Source organism: Cervus canadensis, chromosome 1 (genome assembly GCF_019320065.1).
Source record: "Cervus canadensis isolate Bull #8, Minnesota chromosome 1, ASM1932006v1, whole genome shotgun sequence".
Taxonomy (NCBI): domain Eukaryota; kingdom Metazoa; phylum Chordata; class Mammalia; order Artiodactyla; family Cervidae; genus Cervus; species Cervus canadensis.
Genome location: NC_057386.1, coordinates 34,065,697 through 34,093,562, shown reverse-complemented (window position 1 = coordinate 34,093,562; position 27,866 = coordinate 34,065,697). Strand labels below are relative to the sequence as shown.

Sequence of the window (27,866 nt, the reverse complement as noted above, 5' to 3'; positions counted from 1 at the left end):
GACTTCATGGGTGCACACGCATGCAAAAATTCACTCAGCCACGCTTAAAGTTCTGTGCATTTTGCTTTGATATCATCCATGCCTCCACTGAAAACCAAAACTGAACGACCACCAGCCACAGGCTCCTCTGTTTGCTAGCTTTTATTGAAGGGTCCCACATCCTCACGGGACCTGAGCCAAACCAGAAACCAGACAGGTTTCTCCAAGTATAGCAGGAGGCCTGGAAGGAGGAGGGGAATGACTTATGATCCCACCACACCTCCCTGGAAACAGAAACCCACCACAGACAGACAGACAGACAGACAGGGGCCAGGACAGGGAGACCTCACTTCCCTCTAGGTTCTCTCCTTCTGCCCCGACTTGAAAAGAAAGTCAAACACTGACTACGCAGCACCCCAGCCCCCCACCCACCCTAGCAGCGTTTGTGGGACCTCCCCAGCAAAGGGGGGGGCCCCGAGGCAGCTTCCCATCGCTCTCCTTCACTTTGGTTCGCTCCCGGCAGCTCCGTGCCCTTGTCCTTCCTCAGCCTCCGGCCCAGTCACCCCTACATCTTCTATCACCTACTCGGACCTTCTCTCTCTCTCTCTCTCTCTTTTCCAGGGCCTCCCTGCCTCTGGGGAAGCAGTGATCCTGCCAGCGAGGGGCCCCACCAGGCCCTCTCTGCCCAGGATGCGGGGCTCACACGGCCGTCCCGCTCTCCTTGAGGTCAGGGGCTGAGCGCTGCCGTCTCATCCTCGGGGGTGTAGTGTATGGGGGGTAGCGGGGCCCCGGGGGCCGCTGGGCTGGGTATGGCTGGGGCTGCTGGGGATAATAGTTGTGCTTTTTGGGCTGGAAGTGCTGGGGTTCGGGCTGTGCAGAACCCCCTCCCCGGGACCGGCCCCCTCCGTCCAGGGAGTTCCTGCGGGGACGGTGGGACCTGCGGGGACTTGGGGGCCTTCGCGCAGGGGTGGCCGGAGGTGGGGTGAGCTCCTCGGGGGGTTGGGGTGGTGCTGGGGACTCCCCGGCCCCTGCCCCCGGCCAGGACTCTCGGTGCTGGGGGTTGCTCTTGAAGGGGAAGCGCAATTTGCAGTCATGAGGGGGCACAAAGCGGGCGGGGGGTCTGCGCAGCCCCCCGCCCCGGCCCCCGGAGCCCTGCAGTCCCTGCAGCCGCAGCTGCTCCTGCTTGAGCCAGCGGAGGCGGCCCCGACGGAAGGCAGGGTCCTCTTCCATCAGCCTTGATACCCGCTCCCAGCTCGACAGGGGTGGCGAGGAGGGCCGGGCGGGGGGCGCTCGGTCACTGGGGGCTTCCTCCTCTGCTGCCTCAGACCCTTGGGGCTGGGCCCACGTGGTCTCACCAGCTTCTTCATTCTCATCCTCGTGATCCTGGGAGGGGGAGGGGTGAGAGGAGAGGTGGGGGGTGAGGAGAGTGGCCTCCTAAGGACATACAGGTTCAGGAGGACACGTGGGAAGGCCCTGGAGCGGGTGGATATCCAGGGTCCTGAGAGGGGGCTGGGGTTGAGGAAGCTGGAGGGACACTGGTTTAGGAGCCCAGACCCAGAGCCGGGTGGTCAGGCCCAGTCCAGGTCGGCCACCTCCGAGCTGTGGGTCTGCGTCTGCGTCGTTGGCTTGTAACCTCTATGCCTCTGTCCTCACGTGCAAGATGACGTCAACAATGACAGTACCTATGACACAGGGCTGCTATAAAACTACATGGGAAATTCCACAAGCCTCACCTGGCAGACACGCAGCAAATACTGCTGAGTCAATGACATGCCCCGGGGATACAGTGGTCAGTAAAAAGGGAAGAAAAAATACCTGCCGTCACTTCAGTGGGCTGACACAACTGACAAATAAATGAGACAAATATATAACATGGTACGTATGCTATACTTCCGTAAAAAGTTGATGTATGTATTAAGTTATTTAATATGTTATTTATATTATATAGTATATGGAGTACCATGTTGTAGATTTTATATAAATACAAAAATATATATTCACATGGAAAAGACCAGAACAAGGAGAGGAGACAGGAGGCCAGGGTGGGAGTAGTGGCAATGAAAGAACAGGAAGAGGTTCACTGAAACATTATCATTTTAGTGAACACCTCCTGAAGGAAGTGAGGGGTGAGCTATATGGTCTGTGAGGAAAGGCGTTCTAGGCAGAGGGAACAGCAGGTACAAAGGCTTTGAGGCCAGGAGTTCAATGAATGGCAAGGACCCAAGCATTTGGAGAGGGGAGAGCGAGTAGACAGTGGGTGCTCAGTACAGTGGCCACCAGAGTCGAGGGTCACCCAGGAGAGGGGTGGTTCTAAGAGTGAACAGTATGTGAACACCCACTGAGTGGTAACGTAAGGGACTGTACCCTTTATATCAGTGGTTCTCAAACTCTACTGCTCTTCAGAACTACCTGGGCACTTGTTATAAATGCAGATTAATTTCTAATGCCCAAAGATGCTGCTTCAGTGGGTCTGGGGCAAAACCCAGGAATCTGCATTTTCAGTTAGGGCCCTGGTGGTTGTGAAGCAGGTGATTCACAAACTACGCTGAGAAGAGCTATGTTAAACGTTGATGAGTCTTCTAAAGGCAAAGGAGAAAAGAGGCTGAACTCTGTGGTGGGAGTTCCGGTTCTCACAGCGGAGGACAGCGGGCAGGGAGGACAGCGGGGAGAGGCGGGCAGGCTGGCCTACCTGGGTCAGGGGGATGACCCTCTCCATGCGAAGCATGCGGTCCCGCAGGGCCTGCAGCTCGCGGTCCTTGGTGCTGTTCTGCAGCTTCACCTCCTGCAGGATCCCCGTCAGCTTGTCAATGTGAGCCCGCAGGTCCTCCACCTCCGCGCCGCGGGCTCCCTCCTCACTGCCGCCACCTCCACCTCCGCCACCTTCTTCCTCGCCCACCGTGTCCCAGACGTCCCGGGCCACGGCCCTCCAGGCGTCCCCGGGCCCCTCGGGCTTGCCATATGTGCGGCAGAGCTCCCGCATCTTGAGGGCAGCCAGGGCCTCGATCTCAGCCCGCCCGTGGCGGAAGTCAGCCAGGGCCACCTCATAGCAGATCTCCTTCACAGCCTGCATCTTCAGGTCGGCCATGGTGGCCCAGCGGGGGTCTTTGCCCTGCAGCCGCCTCCGCTGGGGGATCTGGTACACCCTGCGGGGGGCCCTGCGCTTGCCGCTGCTGGGTAGGCCACAGCGCTTGACGATGGTCTGGACCGTGGTGGGGGGCAGCTGCTCGCGCAGGGATGAGATGAGCCGCCAGCTCTCTTCGCAGGAGCGCTTGTCGGAGTCATCCCCACTGTCAGAGTCTGCGTACTGGGGCCAGAAAGGAGACAGGTGGGGAGATGGCTAAGGACACCTCAGGGCCGTGCATCCCAGCAACGCGGAAACATGGTGGTTAGAACTGTGCAGTGTGGGGCACAGGGCTTGATCTCTGCTTGTCTGCACCTCCCTACAAGTACCTTCTGAGGATTACCATACTTGGAGTGTGTGGTGTGGTGGCTGGAACAGAGGAAGTGAGTATAGGTAATAAGCTGCAGACATGCCAAGTGTGGGTTTCATGTATGTATCACTCAGGAGGAGATTAAAGATTTAAAAGCAAAGTCCAAGGGACTTTCTTGTTGCTCCAGTGGTTAAGAATCCTCCTTGCAATGCAGGGGACACGGGTTCTACCCTTGGTTGGGGAACTAAGATCCCACATGCCACGGGTCAATTAAGCCCATTCACCACAACTAGAGAACCCGTGCACTGCAACAAAAGGTCCCGCGTGACACAACGAAGACCCAGTGCAGCCAAATAAATACATATCTTAAAAAGTAAAAATAAAAGCAAGTCTACTCAAAGAACAATCTTAAACAGCTCGTGGGTGCATGCTCAGTCGCTTCACTCACGTCTGACTTTTTGCAACTCCATGGACTGTAGCCCACCGGCTCCTCTGTCCACAAGATTTTCCCGGCAATAATACTGGAGTGGGTTGTCAAGATCCTCTAGGGATCATCCCCACCCAAGAATCGAACCTGAGGCTTCTGCGTTTCCTGCACTACAGACAGATTCTTTACACTAAGCCACCAGGGAAGTGACAGCATAGGTGGTAAAAATCATACAAGAGGCCCAGGATCAGCAAGAGTCCAGGAAGCCCCAGTCGCCTGGGAGGACCCCTTGCTCCTGGGATGTATGGGTTCTTCCCTGGGTTACATTTCTCTCCTGTCTCCTCCTAGACACCACCTCTACCCCCAGCCCAGAGCCACTCCCTACTCTGACTCAGTGGGAATCAGGCTAAAGTGCTGCCAGCCTACCTCCCACCTGCCTGTCTGCACTCCACACCCCCCAACCCTCGCCTTCCCGTCATGCCCCCGCCAGCCCCTCACCAGCCGCTGCTGCTCCAGAAGAAGGTCAGCCTCTTCCTTTTCCTTTCTGTACTGGTTCTCCAGATCCTGAAGCCTGGATTTGGGTGGGAGGGGAGGCAAAGCTGTGAGGTTCTGGAGCCACCTCAATGGGGCATCTAACAACAGGAAGATGCTGGGGGCTGGGGGCCTGGGAGGGATGGCCAGGAGGGCCTGGGGCCTGATCACCCTCCCCACGCACCTCTTCTCCATCTCCAGCTTGATGTCGATGCCTTGCTGCTCCAGTAGTTCCTTCTGGGCAAAGTTCCAGTCAACAGGCTCGGAGGGCGGTCCTGGGGGAGGGGGGACCCCTCGCTCCCGCTCCAGCCGTGCCTGCTCCGGGTGATTGAAGCGGAACACGTGGTTCTTGCCCATCACGATCCTATTCCCTGGAGGAGGGAGGATGGAGATGTGGGCTCACTCCCCAGAGCAGCACCCCTTCCTCATGCCCTAGGTGTAAGGGGCCTTGCCCACCAATCGAAGGAGCCCATACACCATCTCTCCCTTCACCCCAAGTCCAGGGTGGTCAGAGCCAAGGCTCCCCCAGTTGACCCTTGGAACTGCCCTGTCCCTGAGAGTTACAAGAAGTCAGGAGCTGGGAATCCTCTTCCTGTTGCCCTGAGGCAGCAAGACAAACCAAACCCTGGCTCCTCTCCCCTTCCCAGTCGATCTTCATATCCCACACTGTCTCCTATTTATTTCTGAGTCTTGCCCAGGATTCACCCACGAAGTTCTTCCTTGCACAGCCAGGCCCCTCACTACACCCTCCTCTACCTGACTTCAGCACCACGGGCTCAGTCACAAGTTTCCCATTGACATAGGTCTCAGCTCCTTCGCAGGGCTCCAGGGTGACCACCACTGAGGCAGGGAGAGAGGAGAAGGAGGGATCAGACTCCAAGGGAAGAGGGGTAGGGTCACAGATTCCCACCCTGCATTCCCCCCCAAAACACACATGCACCCCAGTTCCACCCTCCAGTACCTGTTGGGGGTGCCATGGCCCCTCTGGTGGCAGGCAGCATGGGAAAGGAAGAGCAGAAGGAGGGTTAGAGCCCCAGCTGCAGCTCCCACGAGCCTCGGCGGTGGTGGAGGGGAGGGCGGTGGGTGCTGCCTGTTCACCCTCCACCAGCCTCTCCAGCAGTGGCTTAGCAAGCCTGGAACTCTCAGAGGACGTGGTCTCTCAGGTCCAACTGGTCGGTGGGCCCTGTCTGTCATTCCTGCCATCCAGACGACAACTCACTCCCTCCTTCCCAAACAACACTGTGCCTAGCCAGGTCTGGATACCTCCAGCAGGCTCCCAGCCCCACTTCTGTCTGATGCAGCTTGCAAATTGCTACCTGACTAATCCTCTCAAGCCACAGTCCACAGATCCCTATCTTCATGGGATGAGATTAAAGTCAACCCAAGCCACAGTCATCAAGGTGCTCCTTGTACAAATCACAGAACCTTCCTCCTGTGGGACACAAAGATGCCTGAGGCAGCTCCCTGTCCTCAAGGACAAGTGCCCCATGGTCAGGGGGCCCTGAATTTCAAAGACCCAGACTCTGTGACTCCTTAGTGGAGGGACACTGAGCAAGTCACCTGGTCTCTCAGAGCTATACAATGGGATAACAAAGTCTTTCCATACAGAGTGGCTGAAAGGCTCAAAAACAGTGATGCACGAAACTGAGTTATTTATGTTACAAGGAATAGAGAAACCAGAACAAATGGTAACGTAAGGCAAAGATGAGCCTATGGGTACTGCGGGAGAACAAAAATAGCAAAGAGGAACTTGGCTTAGGGGCAGAGGACTGGAAATGATCATGGGAAAGTGCTAACTTTTTGAGTTGATGCTCGAAGGGAAATTCAGATCAAGCGGCAGAAATGGAGAAGATGGCAGACAGATGGAATAAAACATCATATGTGTCCAAGCCCAGCAATGGAGGGTGGTGGCAGAGGAGAGGATGAGATGACTCTAAGGCCATGAGCTGGCTATTTTGCCCTTATTTCCCACCACGCCCCAAATTCATCCATCCATTCCACAAATATACTGGGCCCCTATAATACACCAGGCACTATTTTAGGTCCTGGAAATACAGGAGATAAAAAACATAATTGCTTCTCATACAGATATCACTTCTACTTGGTAAGACGATAAACAAGTAAGTGAGCAAATAATCTAAAGTCAGGGTTGGGCGGTGATAGTTGTAACGGAAGAAAATGGGGCCAGGAGAGAACTCAGGTGAACCCACAGAGATCTAAACTGAGGCAGCCAGGACTCACAGCTCTGGCCCTAGAGCCAGCCATGCTGCATCCCAACCCAGTTCTCCCACCTGTTAGCTGTGTGTGACACGCTCAGTTGTGTCTGACTCTTTTGCAACACTGTGTGCTACAGCCCACCAGGCTCCTCTGTCCATGGAATTCTCCAGGTAAGAATACTGGAGTGGGTTGCTATTTCCTCCTCCAGGGCATCTCCCCGACCCAGGGATTGAACCTGGGTTTCCTGCACTGCAGGCAGATTCTTTACCATCTGAGCCACCAGGGATGCTAGCTGTGTGGTCTCGGGCAAATTCCCCAACCCCAGGAACCTCAGCTCCCTCACCTGTGAGCTGTATGAGAAAATACAATGTGCACAGTAAGTAATAACTATTCTTCCATGTTCACAACCGCATCCCTGCGGCCTGCTCTTCTCAGCCTGTCTTTGGTCTCAAGTCTGCTGTTAAGAGCAAAGGCCCAAAGAGACTAACCCTTTACACAGCCCCCATCTTTGGGGAGGGCTTCCCAGGTGGCTCAGTGGTAAAGAGTCTGCCTGCCAAGCAAGAGACTCAGGTTTGATCCCTGGGTTGGGAGGGTCCCTTCGAGAAGGACATGGCCACCTACTCCAGTATTCTGGTCTGGGAAATCCCACGGACAGAGGAGCCTGGTGGCCTAAAGTCCATGGTATTGCCAAGAGTTGGACGTGACCGAGCGACTAAACAACGCCTTTAGGGCACAGAACAGCTGCTGTTTTCACTGTGACGTAACCAATGTGTGCCTCTCTTCTTCCCACACACACTCTGAGCTCCCCCTCAAGGGTGGGTTGGCTCCAAGGGCCTTCTGTGGTTTCGGTATCACCCCAGAACACAGCTTGAGGGAACCGCAGAACAGGAACTCGGCACTCACTCACTGGGCTGAACTGATTTAACAGTTCACAGCTCACAATGCCGGAAGCGTGTTCTGCCACTGGGGACCCGAACCAGGTGATAATCCACTGACCCTGAACTGGAATGGAAGCCACCTGGCAGGTGTTCAACCTGAGCTGCAGGCCGCGAGAAAGCGTCTCTTCTTATTTTAAAACACACTCTGATATGCCCGTCTCCCATCCCCCCACCCCACACTGAGGCACACAGCACCAGTTCAAGGTGACAGACAGCTCAGGTGTGACAGAGCATGGACACCAAAGACTCAGGTGTGACACGGTCAGTCTCCCTGCCCAACTCGCTTTCCAGAGTTCCACTTCACTCGGGCCCAGATGAACACAAATCACTTCATTTAAAAAAAAAAAAAAGACTGAACCAGAATAAAATGTGACCTCAGAACACACCCTAAGTGGTACTTCACCATGAGCATTGTGGTACTACCTGTCAGACACTACTACCTGAGGGCTCGTGATTCCTAAAAGCTTTTGCTGCTGTGGCCAGAAACAGCTAAAATCCTCTGAAAGTTTTAGAGCCAAAAGGATACACATGTCAAATAACTGCCTAGAACTTTTGCATTCATAGCTGGACAGGTAAGCAGGTTTTCAGAGATAAATTCAGATATCCCACTGAAAAAGTACAAGTTTTCATAAAAAATAACCAAGGTGCTATTCGAGGCTAAAAAAATCAAGCAAGAGGGTTGGATTTCCTCTTCCCCAAAATCTCACCCTCTGGAGCCACAGTCTCCTGTTTCTGCCTTGGGGACCTTCACCACCCCTGCCCCTTGTAAACACTCTGCACCCTGAGGGTGGGTGCAGACAGCAGGGCCCCCACGGCTGACCAGGAGCTCGAAGCCCCTCTCAGGGTGGACACGTCCTTCTCACATGGCCACACTCCCAGAGCCCGACCTAGGCCTCTGCATTCAGCATGAGGGAGCACTCTCTCTCCTTTTTTGGCCATTACCTCAGCCAGACATTCTGAGCCAACCCCCTCAGCCATTACCTTCGCCGTCTGACTGAGGGATGCTCCGGAACAGGCAGTGTTGCTCCCGGATGAACTGCCCGGTCAGCTTGATGTCCACATCGACCTGGCCAACCCTGGGGAAGCAACGGCCGACATTTTCTGAGCATGTGCTAGTCATACATATGCCAAGCCCCTTCTGAACCAAAACGTTCATCTGACTCAATCAACCAAGTATAATTATTCCCATTTCGCAGATGAGGAAGCTGAGGCTCAGAGAGATAAGTAACTTGCCCAAAATCAGGCAGCACAGCACTGGTGAAACTGGGGTGTGAGCTCAGATCTGCCTGGCTCCAAGCCCGCATCTGTTATGTACTGTTATGTAGCAAAGGGGGAAGGGAACCTGCAGTGGGGTGGATGCTCTCAGTCTCGGTTCCCATATCCTTCCCATGATGATCACCAAGGACAGCTGAACAGCCTGTGGTGGAAGAGGAAGGAACACTCCCACCCATTTACCTCCAGGAGGTGACCTCGGAGGCTCTGAGACCTGGGGGTTCATTAGCATTAGCCAGTGAAGCCACCTGCCACGTGGGCACTGTCCCTCAACAGCGAACGTGGTGGTCAAGTTCCCACCCGCTCTCTGCTCCAGGAGATCAGGACCCAGCCTCGCCAGCGCTGGGCTTATTTGGTCCCAGGAGGCGTGTCACCCCCACCAAAGGTAGGCTCAGCCGGTTCTCAGGAAGCCCAGAGAGCCAGCAGGGCTGCAGAAGAGCTGACCTGAGACCCAGAAGGTCCCCATGAGGTCACTAGGAAAGGCAGGTCCCTTTGCAACCAACCTCCAAAAAGAGAGACAGCCCCACAGGCCCAGAGCAAAGGCTACCTGGTGACGCCATCTTTGATGTGGTAGAGCAGACACTCGGACATCAGGGGGTCTTCATTCAGGTTCACCAGGTGCGGAGTCTGAGGGGGAGGAGGCAGCAGTCAGCAGAAGGCCATCAGGAGGGAGGGAAGGCACTCTGGCAAACATCTCTGCAGGTGAGCTCTCCCAGCTCCTGCTGCCACTCATCTGACCCACCCTACCCTCTCCTCACACACAAGACACCTCCACCCTTCTAGCCGCTCCCCAGGCCCCACCAGTCTCCCTGCAGGAAACCTTGGCAGATACCTGCCCTTGTCCTGCTTTCCCTCTGGCCCCAGGCTCATCATTTCCTCCTTCAAAATACATCTTGCCATTTGTGGGGGTGGGAGGGGAGATAATGAGAAAGGACTGCTCAGACCTCTCCTGCCCACACTTCAAGCCCACCTGACTCAAGTCTGCTTTTGCAGCCTGTACCTCTTGGCCTCCTCCACGACAAGGCACAGCTCACTTAGCCCAAGCCCCTTTCCAGGGTGTCCTCCCCCCTTCCCAGCTCCTACCCACTGGACTCTGAGCCCTCACTGCCGAAGCAGAGCTCCTACATCCCTGCCTCTCCTCCTGCCTGGAACAGCCTCCCTCCCCGCCCTACCCCCAGCCATCAAAATCATTAATTTCCGGTCTGTCTCAAATGCTACTTCTTCCATGAAGCTTTTCTAAGCCTTCCACCTGACCACAAGATGCCCTGCTTGTTCTCCAAGGAGTTACTGTGGCCCTTCTAGGTGCAAGACCCTACTGAGGCGCCAGGCAGGACACAGAGATGAGCCAAACCCAAATGCTGCTGTCCCATCGGTCAGGAAATCTAAGTCAACATGGGGAGATAAGATTGGGCTTGGAAACACCATCACAGGTGAGAAACGCAAGTCTCATAGTAGACTTTCTGAACTTCTCATGCCCTCACTTAGCTTATTCATTCATTTATCCTATTGTATCCTGGAAGGGGCTTATACACAAAGATGAGTACAGTGAAGACCAACTCGCTCAGGCGAGTCAGGGGAACTTCATGGAAAAGGCAGTATGGGAGCTGCTCTCTGACGATGAGGAGGACGTGGACATGCAGAAGAAAGGAGGGGTCTGAACAAAGGCAGGGAGGCTGAAAAGCACAGGGTACAGGGGGAAACACCCAGCAGTCGAGGCCCCATGTTTCTCTGGGAGTTCCCCTGAACGGGAAGCCCAAGGCTATGTCCATGGTGGGTGCGATGAGTATCTATGTCTGATCCTCCACCAGGCCCCTCAACAATCATTCTCCAACACCTGCTCTTCTCCGGAAGGATGGTCCCGCCCCTCTTGACCCTGCAGTGTCTGGCCTGCCTGGGAACGGCAAACACTGATGGGCCCTAGAAGCAGAAAGCAATCTTTCCCCTGGGAGAGGAGACACAATTTAGGACAGTGCTTTTCAATCTCTGTTCAGCCCAGGAACCCTTTGTTCACATGAAACCTTACCGAGAAGCCTAACACATCAAGCAGATAAGCAGAGAGCTGCTCAGGTCGAAGTGGGGGTGGGGGACCCACAGTTCTGTCCTGCTCCCCACTCCCCCTAACTTGGCCCCATGAAGGAAGCTCCCAGCCAGGTTTGAAGACGACCAGCTTAAGAAGACCTTAGGCCTGGGGCGAGGTCCCAGAAGGAGGGGGCTTTCCCCAAGGTTCCTGGCTCTCCCCAGGACAAAACTGGAACTTAGGCCCCAAAGACCCAATTCTTCACTGGACCTTTCCTAGGCTGGAGTCACCCCCGCTAAACCTGTTTCTCCTGTGAGTCTAACAGCTTTTTCTCTGAAATCCACATGACTTTTAAACCCATGAGAATGGGTTCATCTTCACCACCAGAAGAAAATGCAAAAGTTACCTCCTCTAAGACACCTTTTTTTTTTCACCAATCAGATTGGCAAAGATGAAAAAGGTGAAGAGGGTGAACGAACGTGGGCTCTCAGATATGTTGTTCTGGGAGTCTAAGTGGGCATGGTTAATAATCTCTGGAGGCAAAACAGATCAAAATCTGACTGTTGGACCCCAAATCTCCACTTCTAGGAGTTTGTTCTACAGACCGCAAACTATTTCTAGACTATCTTCTATAACATTGTTTATAGTATCAGAGAATGGGAAATGACCTAAATGTCCATCAGTAGGAAGCTGGTTAAAAAAAAAATTATTTGATGTCTATACAATAGAATATCCTGACACTGTGCGGAAGAAAAAAAACAACAGCACACAGAACTCTGATGAATTGTTATGTGAAAAAAATAACATGTCAGGTATGGAACCACTACTACTGCAAAGAGAAGTGTGCCTGAGTATGTGGCTGATTTTCTATACATACGCCTGCATGCGCGGAGACGACCTCTACAACACTGGAAACCGCTAACAGGATTCGCCTCTGGGAGGGGAAACTGAGGGTGGGAAGGAAGGTTTCCTTTTCACGCCATACACCTCACCGCATGTGAATGCTACCTTTACAAGAATGAAACAAAAGCCCCTCCCATTGGTCCCAGGCTTGAGCAGGAGGCATCCTGTGCTGTGAGAACCCTGCCAGTCTGTTCATCCCTCCCAACCGCTCCGCAGCCCTGCAGCTGTGGCAGAAGGTCCAGAGGTACCCGGCACCCCAAGGTGATGGATGGGCAAGCCACACTGAGAGCCTCTTTCCAGCCCCTCCTCCCATGTGTAGGCCTCTTGGGGACCCCAAAACCCCAAGTACCTAGCCCCAGACCTGACCCCTCAGCCCTGCCGGCCGCCCTCCATCACCCACGGACAGCTCTCTCGCTCCCCGGGCTGAGCCTCAGGCAAAACCCCTCTCCTCTGTTTGGATCCCGGTTCAGTGGTCCCTGCTTGCTCAGTCTCCCAGATGCCCTGTCCACCTGAAATTCGGAGGGGTCTCCTTCCAATAATCCACCGCCTGGAAGGGGTGTGTCACTCTTAGGGCCCAGTCCCATTATGCTTGGTACCAAGGCCCCAGACAGGCATGGCTCCCTTTCAGCGCTAGGGCTGGAAGCTCCTGCTCTGCTCACACTGGCCCCGGGACAGCTGTGCTGGCCCCAGTCCACTCTGGTTGGTGGGTCCTTGTGCTGTCCTGGTTGTTACAGGTTCTGAATATCACTCCTCCCTCCTCCAACTGAGCCTCATCACTCCTGCCCTGCTTCCTTCCTTCCTTCCTCACCACAGAGACTTTCTGAGCTCTGACTACACCAGCGGCATGCGCCAGGCCCCACTCTGGCAACAAGATTCCACACTTGCTCAGCCCCATGTCTTCCCTGCTCCCACCACCCCATCCATCTATCAGGCTACACTTTCCAAACCGCCTTCTCCAGGAAAACAGTTTCCACAAGTCTCCAGGCGGCACTGATACATCCATCTTTAAGCCCTCTGCTGCCTTTCCAATCAGCATCTTACAATTTAGTGTTCATTCTTCCTCTATTCCTTTACAGTCTTGTCTTCCCAAGCTAACTTTTCAAAACGTTCATGTTTTAGGTTTGGGGTTTTGTTTGTTGAGTAGGTATCACACGCACAGGGTTGCTGTTGTTTAGTCACTAAGTCATATCTGACTTTTTTTCGATCCCATGACGGTAGCCCGCCGTACTCCTCTGCCCAAGGGGTTTCCCAAGCCAGAATCCTGGAGTGGGCTGCCACTGCCTACTCCAGGGGATCTTCCCGGCCCAGGGATTGAACCTGCGTCTCCTGCATTGCAGGTGGATTCTTTTTCACTGAGCCACCCAAAGTAGGTCACATGCACAGCATATAAAATCCAAATGATACAGAAGAGCACACCATGGAAAAGTCACTTTCCCAATCAACCTGTACTCTCCCCAGCCTCTCCCTTCCCCTGGGGTAACCACCATAACCAGTTTCTTATGAACGCAGAAACACACGCTATGCATGAACTCACACACGTGTGTGGGCTTCTGTCTGTCAATACCTAGGTTTTCCCTGGCATCCTTCTGTGGTCCCTAGATGGACGGAGAAGATAGGGACGGCCTGATAACACAGACAGCCGGTGGCAGGAGTGGGGACAGAGATGATGGAGGGCCAATCCAGAGACCTCAGAAAGCAGAGTTAAAACTGACTACTCTGCCACCCCAACCCTCTTCTCCCAGCACCCAGAGTCTCCCAGGCCTCCTCATTAGGCCCCTCACTCACCTTCTTTGGAGAGAAGACGCCCACGGTTCCCCCGTCTTCTCGGACAGCCACCCCCATCTCAGCCAGCAGTGCTTCTCTGTAGGCACAGGAGAAGTGAATATTGGTCTTATCCTCAGGACCCCGAAACCCGTTCCGGGCAGGGCCTGACCTCCCCTCCCCACCCCGCTCCTTCCGGGGCTCCAGCTGTGGGCCCCACCCCCACACCTCTCCATCCTCAAGGCCTCCGTCTTACGGAGCTTCTCCTCCCAGGTTTCATTCAGCTCAGCAATAATCTTCTCTGTCTCCTGGGGGCACAAACAGGCACGGATCAGGACAGTCCGGGACAAGCCCTCCCAGGGGGCTGTGCTACTCCCAGGATGCCTTCCTCCTCTTGGACCCTGGCTTTGGAGAAAAAACTCCCAGCGGCCCCCAGGCCCTGCCCGTCTGCTCCAGCATCCCACCTGCAGTCTCTCCATGGCCTCCTCAGGCCCAATCTGGGGCTCGGCGTTAGGGGAGAATGAGGGCTCCAGCTCCCCATTGTGAGCTGTGGGGGATGATGGCGAAGCTGGGGCAGAGGGTGACGACAGAGCCGGCAAAGCACCTTCGGGACTCCCCTCGTCCACCTTCCGGCCTAGGAGGGAGAAAGAAGTAAAAGGAGGCTAAGGAAAGATGCATCTGACAAGAGACAGAGATCTCACAACAGACCAGCCTGAAGGGACTACAGAAGACGTGTGGTCCACCCCCACCAAGTGGGAAGCCTTCCTACTACAGTCTTGACGAATGGACACTGAGTCTCTGCTTGTTCCCCTCCAGTGATGGAGAGCTCACTGCTAAACAAGGCAGCCAGTTCCTTCCACTGTTAGATGACTTGCACCATCAGAAAGTGCTTTGCTGTGTTGAGCTGAAATCTGAAATGTACCTGTTTCTAGTTCTGCCTTCTGGGATGAGAGGGACTACACTGTTGTTTTTTTTTTTCCCACAAGACTACCCTTCAAATGTGCAGAAGCCAACATTGCATCTACCTTCTCTTCCTAAGAACTCTTATTTTCCCCATCATGCCCCTGAGCACACTGACTCCTCAAAGGGATGGACCCCAAGACTGAATGCAGAACCCACGCTGGACACAGTTAACACGGATCACAGATTCTCTAATACAGATGCCATTTCAGGGTAGAGAGGCCAAGCCTCACATTTCAGAAATTGCTCCAAGTTGACTGTTATTAAGTTTATGATCAATTTAATTTCCAATGTTTCACAAGAATTTCTGTCAAAGCAGATGCCCAGCAGTCTATTCTTAATGACTTACTGTGTAAGTCACAAATGCATGACTGGCTATTTACTCCTGCTCCTATCATTTCAGTAGTTTCAGGAGCCTGTCAAGGTCCCTCTGAATCCTGCCTGCCCTGCCTCGGGAGGACCTGTCCCTCCCAGCTGTCACATCTGCAGGCATGATCTGTCACCTCTCCACATCTGCAGCTAAGTCATGGGGCACATACGGGCTTTTCTGGGTAGTGGTCCCTCCCTGGCTCCAGGCCTGGGCAAAGGCAAATCAGGAGGGAAACGGTGGGCTCAGGGGCCTCCTGAGCCGCTCCTCCCGGAGGCCCACCTCCCAGGGCCGAGGCAGAGAGCCCTTGAGCCATGAGCAGCTCCCGCAGCCGGGCCACCTCTTCCTGCAGCTCCCGAATCAGCCGGGCATTAGGGTCCTCATTGATGACAGCGTTGCAGCGGATCTGCTTGGTGCGGTCAGCATACCTGGGTGAGAAGGGAGGAGCAGGACTGGTGAGGGCCAGACATAGGCGACCCTGGTCTGCTGCCTGATGCCCTCTCTCCCTCCCAGGTTTCCTCACAGTGGGGTAGAGTTGAGGGTCAGCCTCTCTCATGCACAGGCTCCTGAGCTACCAGCCTGTGAGCTCCTGGCACTTTTCATGTCCCACCCCAGCCCTGCCAGAGCCCCACCTGAGGGTGCTAAGAGTCTCTTCATAATTGATGTCTGCAGGGCTCAGGGCTGCAATCATCGCTGTGCGGGAATTCCCACCTGTGAATGGAGAGCACGGGAAAACTTAAGCCAGGCGGAGTTCTAAGAAAAGTCAGACTGGGTCGCAGGGGCAGGGGGGCCTCACTGCCCAGGCAGAGGTCTGAGAGGGTCGCTGTTCAAGGTAAGGTGAAGCTAAGAGTTGGTGAAGCTGATCATGAAACTGACAGTCAGAGAAAGTGGGGACATCAGACCCCTGTGGGATGGTCAGGGAGAGGAGGGTGAAGTCAGAGGTGGCTGTGGGGTCTGAGGGGTCACAGGGAGCCCCAGGTCAGTGAGGCCCCTGGCTTGGCAGGGAGGGTGTGGCCTTGAACTTGGCACGAGGACACTGTCTAAAGGATGCCCCAGGCTCAGGCAGGGAGTCAGGGGACAACCGAGGACTTGAGGTCCCAAGGTCAGCAGTGGGTCTGGTCAGATACATCAATAGGGGTTAGCAGGACTGGTGGCAGGGTTGGCAGAGAGAGGAGAGAGAGAGAGAGAGAAAGGAGTCCCTCACCCAGATTCTCCTTGAGCAGCCAGGTGAGCACAGAGTCCCTGTAAGGGATAAAATCCGACTTCCGCTTCTTTGATTGCTGAAGGACGGAAGGGGGAGGGGGGTCAGGGTGGCCACCCGCTTTGTTCACTTTCCCAGAGCCCCTTCTCTTCCCACACCCAGCTCTCACCATGTCCGCAAGGGCTGAGATCACCTTCCCCAGAGTGGTCAGGGACTTGTTGATGTTGGCGCCTTCCTGGTGAGAGGAACGTAGGGAATGAGGCCTTCTTCTCCCACTCTGATCCCCTTCGCCCCTCCTCGCCATAGCCAGAGCCCCAGGTTACCAGCAGAGACCACCGCCCTCAGCGCCCAACACTGCCCTGTCCGTCCCGCCCAAGTGCCTCACCTTTAGGCGCATGCCCCGGGCCCCCGAGGAGTCGGCCCGCTCACTGCCAGCAAGGTCCACCAAACTGATCTTACTGACCTGGTCAGAGGAAGGAGGCAGGAGGTGACTGGGCAGTTAGCGGGGGATGGAGAAAGCCAGGAGTAGGGGAAGGAGGGGGACTAGATAAGACAGTGAGGGCTTAGTTACTTGTCCATTTGTTCACTTATTTGTTTACAACGTTCACACGCCTGCTGTGTGCCGGGACAAGGCACAGCGGGCTCCCAGCCCTGCCCTGACCAATCTAGCAAGAAGGACAAACACTCAAACAGGAGACTGTATCCCACTGATCTGATGGAGGAAGCACAGGGCCGGGGCTGTGGAAGCCCAGAGGAGGCCCTCGACCAAGCCTGGGCAGGGAGGGAGGACACAAGGCCCGCTGATCTCATCTCGGTCTCTGTGACCAGGCGGGAGCGGGTTCCTACCTTCTCTGAGTCCAGTCCAGTGAGCTGGTCGTGACAGCGCTGTGTGAAGACAATGGTGAAGACAGCGTGGGAACGGCTGCTGGTCTCATTCATGTTGGTGGCAGCCACAGTCCTGGGTGGGGGAGGGAGTAGTCAGTGGGTCCCGCCCCGCATCTTCCTAACCCCAGCTCCATTACCCCTCCACCCCGTCAGCCTGCCTCACCGCGCCTTATTGCCGCAGTCCATGAGGTCAGCAATGTCAGCGTAGGAGGTCACAGCCAGTTTAGACAGGTCCTGCACATAGGGGCCCAGGATGGGGTGCTCTCGGACCCGCAGAGAGCCCCGACTCTTGGGGTTCAAGAGGTCTCGTACCCTCTCGCAGTAGATCTCCATGTAGCTCACCTGAGTGGGAGGAGCAAACTAAACACCACAAAGCTAACAACCATACCCAGTGTAAAACTTACTCTGGACTCCCACTGCGTACAACACAGGTAACACGGTGTTCACTGTGTTTACTCTGCATTGCTAGGCATTTTACAAGCACAAGCTCACCTGATCCTCCCAATAACCCTAGGAGGGGACCCTGATCATTATCATTTTAGATAAACATCCTCAGGAGCCGAAAGAGAAATTGTTTGCCCAAAGCTGGTCACTAACCGGCAGAGCCTGGAATAGATCCCAAGCTGCCTGACTCCAAAGATGCCCTGGTCTTAGTCACTCTGCTCGCCTCCTCCCTACCCAAGGGACACTGTGTACCACCTCCAGCCCCCTCCCAAAACCTGGGCTTACCTCCACAGAATAGGATAGCTGAGCACTCTGGTTCTTACTAACACGAGAGAAGAGGTCCTCACAGAGCTGCAGGGAGACACAGAGAGGCACAGAGACGCTGGTGTTCATGGCACACCTGTGGAGCCCAGCACCAGGCCAGGCCAGGTCTCAGGTGACCCTGTTTAACCCTCACCACAGCCCCAAGGGAGGGAGGGGATCGTTCGCATTTTACAGAAGCAAGAGCCACCCCTGAGAGGTTGGCTTGCCCAGGATCTCAGGCTAGTATTCAGTGAGCCAAAAGGCGAACCCAGAGCCCATGTGCAAGGCCACAGTGCTGTAGTCAGGCAGAATACGGGTCAATTCTCAGCTATCCACAACTGGTTTTTCCTATGGTCAATGCCTTGACTATGGTATGAGTCTACAGCAGAACTACACTCGCAAATAATTCCAAGACAAGGTAAGACAGCAGAAAGTGGTAGAAGCAAGCTTCAGACCCAGCGCTCTCTGCCACCAAAGCAGTGGCTCTTCTCACTGAGCCTTCTTGGCCCTGAGGTCCAGGCTGTGGCCAACCTCAACCCCCAACACCTTCCCTATTTCTGAGGACCTCAGAGAGCCGTCACCCTGAGACCTGGGCCTTCCTCCCCTAGAGGCAGCTGAAGATGCTCCCACCTCGGCCTCCCTGCCAGGCCCCATGAGTACCTGGGGCACGATGCCCTGCTGCCCAGGCTCCTGCCGCCCCATCATGGTGTAGGACTTCCCAGCCCCCGTCTGCCCATAGGCAAAGATGCACACATTGTAGCCTTCAAAGGCATGAAGCAGCATCTCCTCTCCAATGTCCCGATACACCTGCTGCTGAGATGCAAACTGGGGGTCCTCCGCCTAGGTGAAAGGGGGCAAGAGAGACAGCAAGAACCCTAAATGACTTTGTCCTTGGTACCCAGGTACCCAAAAGTCCTGTGTGCTCCCCACCCCCATCACGGTCCTAACTGTCCCAGAAGATCCCATCTGGTCTCCTGCTGGTCCTCATTTCCCCAGGGACTCTGCCTCCCCCTCCCAGTCCGAGTCAAAGGCACAGGGTCCTACCTACCCCCACCCATGGGTGCTGGTCCTCCCAACCCATCCCCTGGAGGTCCAGTTTCCTAGCAACACCCCCCTTCCCCAGGACCTAAAGCCCCTGTCCCTCATTGCTTAGCTCTTTCCCCAGCCCAGCAACCTCACCGAAGTGTGTGACCAGTAGGAGTAATCGAAAGTGAAGCTTTTGGGGGCATCCTTGCTCTGTTTGGGATTGATGATGGCTGAGAGCAAAGGAAGTAAGGCCAAAGTCAGGTACTCCCAACCTCTGCCCACTCCCCACAAGCCCCCAGAATCCAGGTATCCCACTCCCCACCTCTATCCTAATTCATCTCTCCCCTTTAACACTCCCCACCCCCTCCATCCACTGAAGCTAATTTTGGCTTCCCAGGACCCGCCCCCCTCCCGGCTGCCTCCCTGGATTGGGCAATGGAGGGCTTCAGGCCAACATTCCCCCTCCCAGGGACTGGGCGCATGGCAAGGCCAGCCCCTGTCCTTACAACCAGCACCTGCTCTGCGCCCAGCGCAGCCCTCCTCCCGGTTCGGCCCAGCAGGCCTGGCCGGTATAGTGGGCCTAGCCCGCCCTGCCTGTGCCCAGCCGGGCCCCTGGGACTCACTCACAGGTGGTGCTGCCCTGCATGCTGACCACACACTTGGCATCCTGGCTGGTCTCACGGGCGTTAAAGGGCCGAACTCTCACTGCCACTTTCACTGAGGCGCCAGCCATGGCTCCGGTACGCCCACCCTCCTCAGCTGGAGAACAGAGAAAGAGGCGCTGTCAGAGGGGCTGGGGGGACCCAGATGTCGCCTCCCAGCTTCTCCCAGGAACCAGCCTCTCCACCCCGCCCCGTCCCCAGCTACCCAGCCCCTCAAAGACCCAGTCTCTGTTCCCCTGGCCTTCCTCCCCAATGTCACTCTCCTCAGGGACTCCCGGAGGTGCGCCTGCCTCTCTCCCCAGCCATATCCCAGCTCACAGGGACCTGGGTTGTCACCCCAGAGTTACCTGGCGTCCTGGCCCCACACCAGGGGAGCTGTATCAGTTCTGGCTGCCACTGGCCCTCGTAGGAGAAGCCCCATCCTACACTGGGGGCCTGGCCGCGCCAGCTGGGGCTGTGGGGGAAACCCTGGTTGTGGGGGAAGAGTGGTTAGGAGGCACCAATGGCTCCAGAGGTGTGTCTGGGCTGCCAGGGTTGGAGGGCAAGGGGTAGGGGGTAATGTCACGAAAAGTGAGGCCGGCTGTCCCTCTGGAGTGGCCAAATGCAATGTGAATCCAAGGGCAGGGATGGTGATATTTTTATTCCTCGTCACTCACAAGTGTACTGGACGTTCAGATAGAGAAGAGAGAAAGAGGCTGGACAGAAGACAATTCAGACACATGGGCAGAGACACTGAGGCCAGTGGGAAGCAGGGGCAGAAAGTCCCCAACACCATGACACCAAGAAAACCAGACAGACCAAGACTGAGATTATGCTACAAGGGAAATAATGGAAGAAATGGAAAGGAAGACCTAGAGGACAGCAAACACAGAAATGTTCAACAAGCAGTACTAAAGCACAAACTGTAAGCCCAGAAAAGAAATGAGATGAGAGAAAATCCCAAACATAAGACCTGCCCTAAAATTTCCTGACAAGGTCAGTCAGGGAGAAGTAGAAACCAGTTCCCACCTAGGGTCCATGACCTGCACACAGAGGGAGGGACTGCTGATGGGCAAAGTCCAATGGCTGGAGATACAGCCCAGAACTGGGCTCCATAGGGCCTGCCTGTAAGCCCCAAACCCCTTGCCCAGCCCCCAGCACTTCCTCTTTAGGCTCCAGGACAATGGGCAGGAGAGGGTGGGGTTATCCTGTAACCATCCTACCATCCCCCAGGGTCCTCTGTTAAGGATCCAGAATACCTGTGTTTAGGGGAAGTAGGGTCCCCCTGAAAAGCGAGAGAAGGGAAAGGAAGCAGGCAGGTCCCAGCTCCAGCCTGGGGCTAGTGCAATGGCGTCCACTGCCCCGGGGAAGGTGCCAGGCTGGAGCCCAGGAATGTGGGTGATCTGGTGCCCACACCCAGGGAGGAGAAGCTGAGCAGCCCACACCCACGGACAACAGGGTGGAGGGTTGTGAATAGAGATCAGGGATGCTGGGTCCCCCTTCTGTGGCCCTCAAGGGCCTCAAACCCCTGTCCTGCTGGGCCTCATCTCATCAGCCTTTCTGGCCAGGGCATGGGAGGGGTGAGAGGGCAGGTCTGTCCAGGACAGGAAGGGAGTAGCTGAAACCACAGAGGCTGTCTAGGGGAAGAACAACCCTGACCCCCAGACCCTGACGGGGACACGCTGTGGTGACGCCCTGACAGCTTCTGGGACTGGGAAAGGGGTGGCACTGCTGGGGGTCTGCGGGCGTAAAGGACTCAGAGAGAGGTAAAGGGGTCGGCCGGTGCACTGTACAGGGGCAGGGGGTACCGGGAGGAGCCGCGGCTGAGGTGAGACCGACTGACCGCAAAGGGGTCCCCGGGCCACCTGCATCTTGCCCGCCCCGCAGTTTTCACACAGGCCCCCGGCTCGGCCTTTCTGGGCGGCCATGCGGATCCTGTCCTCCAGTCCAGCCAACCGACGGCCGGCCCGGGCCTGGCACCCCTCTGCGCCTCCGCGGGACAAACAGCACATGATCCCGGCTCCCGCGGCCAGCCGGCCCCCACCGAGGGGTGTAAACCGGGACCCCGGCTCCCCGCCCCCCTGCCCGGCACATTCCTCCGCGGGCGTCCCCTCCCTCACCAACCCCCCCTTCCTCAGCTCTCACCTCGTCGCGGCGGGACTCCCGGAGCGGCTGGGCAGAGTGCAAAGGGACGAACTTTCCGGGAAGCGTGAGACCGGAGCGGGGGCGATCCGGGGCCGGTTCGGGGCTGCCCCCGCCCCTCGCCGGGTCCCCGGGCGGCGGGCGGCGGACTCGCGCCCCGGGGGCGGCAGCAGTAGCGGCGCCAGCGGCCGGCGCCCGCCCGGGCAGCGCGAGCTGGGGCGGGAGCGAGGGGCGGGGGACCGGCGGGCGCGCGCGCGCGGATGGGAGGGCGGGCGCGCGCCGTCGCGAGAATGGCCCGGGAGCGACCCGGACAGCTGTTAAAGGGGCAACGTCCCCGGGACTGAAGAACCCAGCAGGCGGAGACAGGGGAACCGAGTTGCGGACGCCGCAGGGCGACCCGAACGCCGGGACTCAGGACGCCAGCGCCAGAAAAGCCGGGAAAGGTGGGGGCGGACCCGGGTAGGGGACCCAGGCCCCTGACGCGCGCACGTCGCCGCCGTCGGAGGCGCGCTCAGGGGGCGGAGCCGCCCGTCAAGCCCCGCCCAGGAGGTGGTGCGGCGCAGGCCCCGCCCCAAGGCTCGAGGCTTTAGTCGGCTCCGCCCTCGGCTCCGGTCGTCGCCTCACTCCTCAGCGCCTGGTGTAACGTTCTAGAATTCGACGCGCAGCTGCCTCAGGTGCCCTGGCCAAGTGCAGTCGGCAGCGGCACCACCACCCGGGCGTTGTGTCTCTGCCTGGTCCTTAGGTTCGACTGGGCCCGCAGTGCCGTGTCGCCCCCTCAGGCCCAGGCCACCCCTGCCTGCCCGGCCTGGCCCCAGCAGGCCTCAGCCCCGCAGGGCCCACCACCTGGAAGCCACATCAACTCCTCAGCACCCAAATTGTGCCTTCAGGCTTAGCAGCTCCTCACGCCTTGGTCAGCTGCCAAGGGTCCCTTGAGCCCCCTAAGGGGCTTTCCTCCAAGCCTTCCCTCCGGACAGGGCTTTCCACCCCCAACGACCTCCAGGCTCTAGCTAACTCGTCAGCCCGACCAGATTCCTCGGGTCCTCTTCTGCCCTATCAGGCTCAGGTTCCCCTCCCAGACTTGGCTGCCCCTCCTCCCCCTCCCCGGCCGCAAGCCCGTCAACCGTCCAGGACTGTTTCTATCTTCCTTAGCCCCATCTTTCTCTTAGCTCTGGATCACCCAACTAGACACCAATTACCTAAGGTCTGAATGTCCCTCAGCAGCCACATGCTCCCTAGTTCAGCTTCCTCTGCTCTGGCCCAAGATATTCCATTAAAACCCCATTTGCCCTTTCAGCCCAGCTTTACTGGCATTTGCCAGCTCAGCTCTAAATACTCCTCTCCTCATTCTTCATTTCCTTTCTCAGCCCATCTTAGTTACCTTTGAATAAATACTTATTCACCTGCAACAGTTTCCAATTTTCTGGCATTTATGCTGCCTCTCTTAAGTCATCTAACATTCTTATCCGCATTGTCTGCCCACCCCAACTAACTCTCAGGTCACCTTTTGCTGTCCGGAATTCTGGTCCTGTGTAACTGACCTCTGCTCGCCTTTTACATCTCTAGACATTCCCACTGCCCCCTCCTTCCTTGTCACCAGTTGACAGTTCTGTCCACACTTACCTTTTATTAACACCTCATTCCTGATTTGTTTACCAACCCTCAGTTCTCTAACTGGCCCCAGCCACCAGTTCTGTACCAATTATCCCCAAATGCCTCTGGCTCTGTCTAATTCACCTCTCATTCTTTTTCATTTCATTATCCCATATTGCCAGTTAAGTCACTCAACTGCCATCTGTCAATTTCACTTACTCTGTGTATTTGACTTCGGAAAAGTGACTTTTTTTTATCTTTCACATTTCTACATTTCCTGTGTTTGCTGTCTTGATCGTGTACATTCAGCTAAGGAAAATATTCAGCATTTGAAATACGTTTATAGCTTTCCTTTCTTCTGGACCTATACATCTTTCCAATCTTTACATTTACTCATAGTGAATTATGTGAGTGAATGATTCATTTTCTATTATCTTCCCAGCACCAATGAGGAGACTCAATCCAACCTCCCAACCCAGTCCAGTCATGCAAGTACAGGAAGATGCAGACAACCTTATCCCTTTTGCCAAGTGAGTCCTCCCCACACAGTGGGGGAGGGGGGATGAGACAGAGGCCAGATTCCATGTCTGGGTTCTTCCCCAAGTGGAGTACGAAATCTCGGTGCCTGGTTCTCAGGGGATTGGTGATTTATTCATTTACTCAGCAAATTATTTTTGAACACTATAGTGTTTTAGGCACTGAATATTGGGCACTGGGGATTCAGCAATTAGAAAGATAGGGGTCCTGCTCATAGAGCCAACATTCTACAGGGAGTAAATAGAATGTGTATATGAATAAATATAATTTCAAATAGTAGTAAGCACATGAAAAAATAAAACAAATGTACAGTATAATGTAAGTAGAATGTCTCTGAGACACAAGTATATAGAGTGTGACTGTGGAAGGGGAAGAGGAGATGAGTTTGAATTGAGATCTGAAAAATGAGAAGGAGCCAGTCTGCTAAGATCCAGGGAGTAGAAGAAGGAATAGTAGGTTTGAAAAAACAAAACGAAGTCCTAAGAAAAGAACTAACTTTCTGTCTTCTAGGACCAGGAAGCCCGTCAGCATAACTGAAACTTAGTGATCAAGGCAAAAGTGGAGTAAAGGCAGACAGGTAGAGGCCAGATCACATAGGACTGTATGAGCCATTGAAAAGAATTTGAACGTTATGCTAAGGACAGCAGAAATCAGTGGGAGTTTCTAAGCAAGGAAATGACATGAGCAGACTTTCTTTTCCTTCAGCTTTTTTATTATGGAAAATTTCAAACAACTACAGAAGTAGAGAAAATAGTAACCACGAAACCGGAGTACCATTTTTAGTCAGCTGCAATAATTATCATTTGATGGATAATCTGTTTTTTCTGGATACACCACTCGGCTTGTGGGATCTTAGTTCCCCAACCAACGACTGAACCTGGGCTCTCAGCGGTAAGAGTACTGAGTCCTAACCATTGGACCACCAGGGAAGTCCCTGGTGGATAATTTTTTTCTTGATACACCCATTCAGCCTCCTGATACTTAGAGCATTTTGAAGTAACTTTAAACAGGGTATTATTTCACATAATCATTTCTAAAAGATTACTCTGACTGCTCTTTGCAGACTAGATTGTTGAGGAATTCAAATGGAAGCAGGGAATGGAGGAGGACGAAATTGCAATAGCCCAAAGAGGGGAAAACGTGCTGGAATATGGTGGTGGGAGTGGAAATGGTGAGCGGTAGTTAAATTTGAGTGTATTTCAGATGTAGAACTCACAGGACTTGCTGATAGATTGGATATGAAGGGTGAGGGAGAGTGAGGCATACCAGATTTTTGGTTCTAGCAACTCTTCGTTTGGGGTGCCTTTTTGCAAGATGAGGAAAGCTAGGGAGGAGGTGTTGAGTGGGCAGTTGAACCTGCAAATCTGAAGTCCAGGGGAGGAGCCAGAGCTGGAAATATAGATTTGGGAGTCATCAGCACATTGATGGTATTTAAAGTCATGGACCTGGCACGGAGGGATGAAGATAAAGGGCCAAAGCCCTAGGACTTTCTTCTGGAGAGAGGAGAGCAGACATCAGGTCAGTCAGTCTGGCGACTTTAGAAGTGATGAGAACTATTCTCAAACAACTTTGCACACCCTACCTAAAGGATATTAGTATTTCTGAGCTGTTGTTTACTTGCTAGGTCATGTCAAACTCTTTGTGACTGCAGCCCGCCAGGCTTCTCTGTCCATGGTATTTTTCCAGGCAAGAATAGTGGAGTGGGTTGCCATTTCCTTCTCCAGGGGATCTTCCTGACCCAGGAATCGAACCTGCATCTCCTGCTTGGCAGGCGGATTCTTTACCACTGAGCAACTAGAGTAGCCCCTAGTGCTTCTGAAATGGGGAGATATAGCAGGAGTGAACAGAGACTCTGCTCTCCTGGATCCTTGCATTGACTAAGAGTAACTTGTTGAATCACTTGAATAGCCGGGGCTTTTCTCTTTAACAGCCCTGGTTGCTAAGTATGATGTTCTCTGGTTGTGGGGTGTAGAAGTTTGAGATTCAGTGAGATCTGAGGCTCAGACAATTGCTAATCTCCATGCTCACTCCAGCTCCAACCTCCTTTCAAATCAAAGTCTTCACAACCTTTCTCATCTAAAATGGATAAGGGAGGACATGGCCTGAGGGAGCCTGGGCAGCTGTGTGGTCCCGTGGTAAGATAAGACTCATGAATCCCTGGAGTGAGTAGGTGCTATAAGAGAAGAGCCAGACCTGAGCCTACCTTGTCCTCACCTCAGGTGTTCTAGGGTGGTCAGCCGATCTCCACCCCCCGGCTTGCCTTCCCAGAGCCTCAGACTGACGCCCCAGCGCTATGGAGACACCTTCTGGGAGAGTCTTAGTCAAAGGCCCAGGTGGGAGAAATGGAGAAATGGGACTAACTGGAGGTGGGGAGGGGAGGCTGTACAATTTTAAACTACCAGAAAGCCTTACGGTAGCAATAAGTCCTAGTCTCAGGATAACTGCCCCACCTAATGGACATGGTAGCTCCTCATGCCAGGTAGGTGGTTGGGAGAGGTTGTTAGAGAAACAACATGGATGGGGATATTCTCTTTGCATTTAGCCCCCTTTTTGTGCTTTACAGCCCCACCTGGATGGAGGAACAGTACACCCCACCCCTGCTGGTATGATGAACTTTCTGCCCTTTGACACTTCTTGGTTAAGATCACACCCACTGCCATCCCATCCCCAGCTCCCCTTATTCCCCCTTCCCTCTGGTCTCCCCCAGCTAGTGCACTGAGCAGACATTCCTGCCTATGAATCAGTCATCATGTTTTCCAGATCACAGCCGTGTTTTCGTAATCTGGTCTTCCCAAGACCCCTGGTTCCCTATTTCAGTCCCAGCTCCCCTGAGAGACTCAGTTCTGCCTTTTAGCTCCCTCTCCCCATTCTCTGGTACAGAGAGCCACTGGTTGCTCCCAGCCTGGCCAGTATGGCCCTGAGGGACTCCCACCTCCTGAGGTGCTCTGCAGAAGAAAGAGGAGGAGGCCACATTCGGGAGGAATGCAGCAGGGATCTGGGGGCATCCCAGCCCGGGTAAGGGCGGTCACTCATCACTTGGAGGATCTAAGGAGGCGACAGAGAATCATCAATGAGTAAGGAGAGACATCTAGGCTCTGGGAGCCAAACGGTATGGGGACAGGGTGGCTTGAACTAAGGAAGAGGTGGAGAGCTTTGAGGGAATTGGAGGTTGCTTGGGAGTGTGCCATGGTCTTGGTGAGATTGAAGCAATGTTTCCCATAATATGGGAAGGAGGAGGGAACGAAACAATGGGGGATTAGTCACCTGAGCTGAAAGGAGTGGAACCCTGGTCACTGAAGACAGGAAAGCACTCCACAGAACTGGAGGATGGTGCAGAGCTAGAGGTTACCTCTGAGCTCCTGGATGGGAAACCACTTCAGTCTGAGGGGAGCAGAAGGTTGGAAGTGGAGAGTTGGAAGTCAAATGATAACACTCCTGGGTCCCAGCAGGAACTAGTTCAGGGCGGGAAGATGAAGACTGGAGAGACAGGAAGCCTGGCCTCTAGGCCCCTCTTTCCTAAGCCTTAAGTCTCCACAGGCTGAAGAAGGCCCAGTGGGGCAGCTCTGGGGCTGCGTCTGGGCCTCTGCTGGTTGACAGTGATGGTTGTGGCTTCCCCAGCACCACCGAACACCCTGATCGGGAAGAGGAGAGGGCAGACTATCCACAAGAGGAGGACCACTTCCTCACTTCTGGCAGGGCCCAGGTATGGATGGCTGAAGAGGACTTTGGTGGGTGGTGATATGGATCCCTGGTCTTGCATGGGGAGACAGGGGAAGCCAAGAACCACATGGGATAGCTGGATGTGAGAGGAACAAAAGGAAAGTAGGCCAGATCCTTAGACTTGGGGGTACCTGGGTTTGGGGCCTAGGAAATCTTAAGACCTATTGTTTGATTCTTTTTTTTTTTTTTCTTACAGCTGCTTTGGTCTCCCTGGAGTCCCCTGGGCCAGGAGGGGTCTTGTCTCTCCACGCAGCTGGGCTCTGTGGGTCCCTTCAGCACTGTCACAGCCACTAGGAACCCCTTTTACCATCCCTGGGGGGTGGAACTACAGTCTGAGGAGTAGGGAGAAACTGTCCAAGCCCAAGACGCTGGCCATGCCTCAGGGGCTCAGGATTGGGAGTTGGAATCTCCAGTATTTGGGACATCCTTTCCTTGGCCATCTTCCTCTCCCCGCCTCTGAACTAGGCACGAACAGCGCCGGTGGTTTCCCCTCTCCATCAGAGGAACCCCCCAAGGCTCCCTGCCACTATTCTCTTCTTCGTTCTGTTATTAAAAAGTAAGCAAGTGGAGCCCA

At 54.9% G+C, this 27,866-nt stretch overlaps 2 protein-coding genes across 9 annotated transcripts; one reads left to right on the top strand and one right to left on the bottom strand.

Moving 5' to 3' along the window:
- Positions 1 to 123: 123 nt before the first annotated feature.
- Positions 124 to 21,586, bottom strand: KIF1C (kinesin family member 1C). Of its 4 annotated transcripts, none has more exons than XM_043476925.1 (23): positions 21,449 to 21,586; positions 19,672 to 19,792; positions 19,286 to 19,421; positions 18,816 to 18,892; positions 18,297 to 18,476; positions 17,619 to 17,684; positions 17,053 to 17,231; positions 16,851 to 16,962; positions 16,390 to 16,467; positions 16,174 to 16,239; positions 16,008 to 16,083; positions 15,436 to 15,514; positions 15,086 to 15,231; positions 13,941 to 14,110; positions 13,705 to 13,784; positions 13,501 to 13,576; positions 9,343 to 9,422; positions 8,505 to 8,599; positions 5,125 to 5,208; positions 4,553 to 4,739; positions 4,336 to 4,408; positions 2,669 to 3,283; positions 124 to 1,362 (listed from the first exon to the last, which is right to left on the bottom strand). In XM_043476925.1, exons 3-23 carry the CDS (start codon positions 19,326 to 19,328, stop codon positions 679 to 681), a joined length of 3,246 nt encoding a protein of 1,081 aa, XP_043332860.1. In that variant the 5' UTR covers positions 19,329 to 19,421; positions 19,672 to 19,792; positions 21,449 to 21,586; the 3' UTR covers positions 124 to 678. The 4 variants fall into 4 exon arrangements, with proteins under 4 accessions (XP_043332860.1, XP_043332847.1, XP_043332871.1 ...); XM_043476912.1 differs by having other exon boundaries at positions 19,290 to 19,421; positions 21,449 to 21,580; XM_043476936.1 differs by lacking the exon at positions 19,672 to 19,792 and having other exon boundaries at positions 21,449 to 21,582.
- INCA1 (inhibitor of CDK, cyclin A1 interacting protein 1) lies at positions 20,927 to 27,866 on the top strand. 5 transcript variants are annotated; one of them, XM_043476999.1, is made up of 7 exons: positions 20,927 to 21,069; positions 23,478 to 23,565; positions 25,792 to 25,905; positions 26,136 to 26,175; positions 26,453 to 26,646; positions 27,110 to 27,275; positions 27,489 to 27,866. In XM_043476999.1, the coding sequence occupies exons 2-7, from the start codon at positions 23,483 to 23,485 to the stop codon at positions 27,633 to 27,635; spliced, it is 744 nt and encodes a 247-aa protein (XP_043332934.1). In that variant the 5' UTR covers positions 20,927 to 21,069; positions 23,478 to 23,482; the 3' UTR covers positions 27,636 to 27,866. The 5 variants fall into 5 exon arrangements, with proteins under 5 accessions (XP_043332934.1, XP_043332957.1, XP_043332925.1 ...); XM_043477022.1 differs by lacking the exon at positions 20,927 to 21,069 and adding an exon at positions 21,756 to 21,888 and having other exon boundaries at positions 27,191 to 27,275; XM_043476990.1 differs by lacking the exon at positions 20,927 to 21,069 and adding an exon at positions 21,756 to 21,888.

Excerpts from the sequence above, each read along its gene's own strand:
- KIF1C (XM_043476912.1), bottom strand. The coding sequence starts at position 19,395 with ATGGCTGGCGCCTCAGTGAAAGTGGCAGTGAGAGTTCGGCCCTTTAAC. Across the intron at positions 18,893-19,289 it reads CATGCAGGGCAGCACCACCT|CCATCATCAATCCCAAACAG; the intron begins GTGAGTGAGTCC and ends CTTTGCTCTCAG. Across the intron at positions 18,477-18,815 it reads CCTACTGGTCACACACTTCG|GCGGAGGACCCCCAGTTTGC; the intron begins GTGAGGTTGCTG and ends CCTTTCACCTAG.
- INCA1 (XM_043476999.1), top strand. The coding sequence starts at position 23,483 with ATGAGGAGACTCAATCCAACCTCCCAACCCAGTCCAGTCATGCAAGTA. Across the intron at positions 25,906-26,135 it reads AGTCTTAGTCAAAGGCCCAG|CCCCACCTGGATGGAGGAAC; the intron begins GTGGGAGAAATG and ends TGTGCTTTACAG. Across the intron at positions 26,176-26,452 it reads AGTACACCCCACCCCTGCTG|AGAGCCACTGGTTGCTCCCA; the intron begins GTATGATGAACT and ends TCTCTGGTACAG.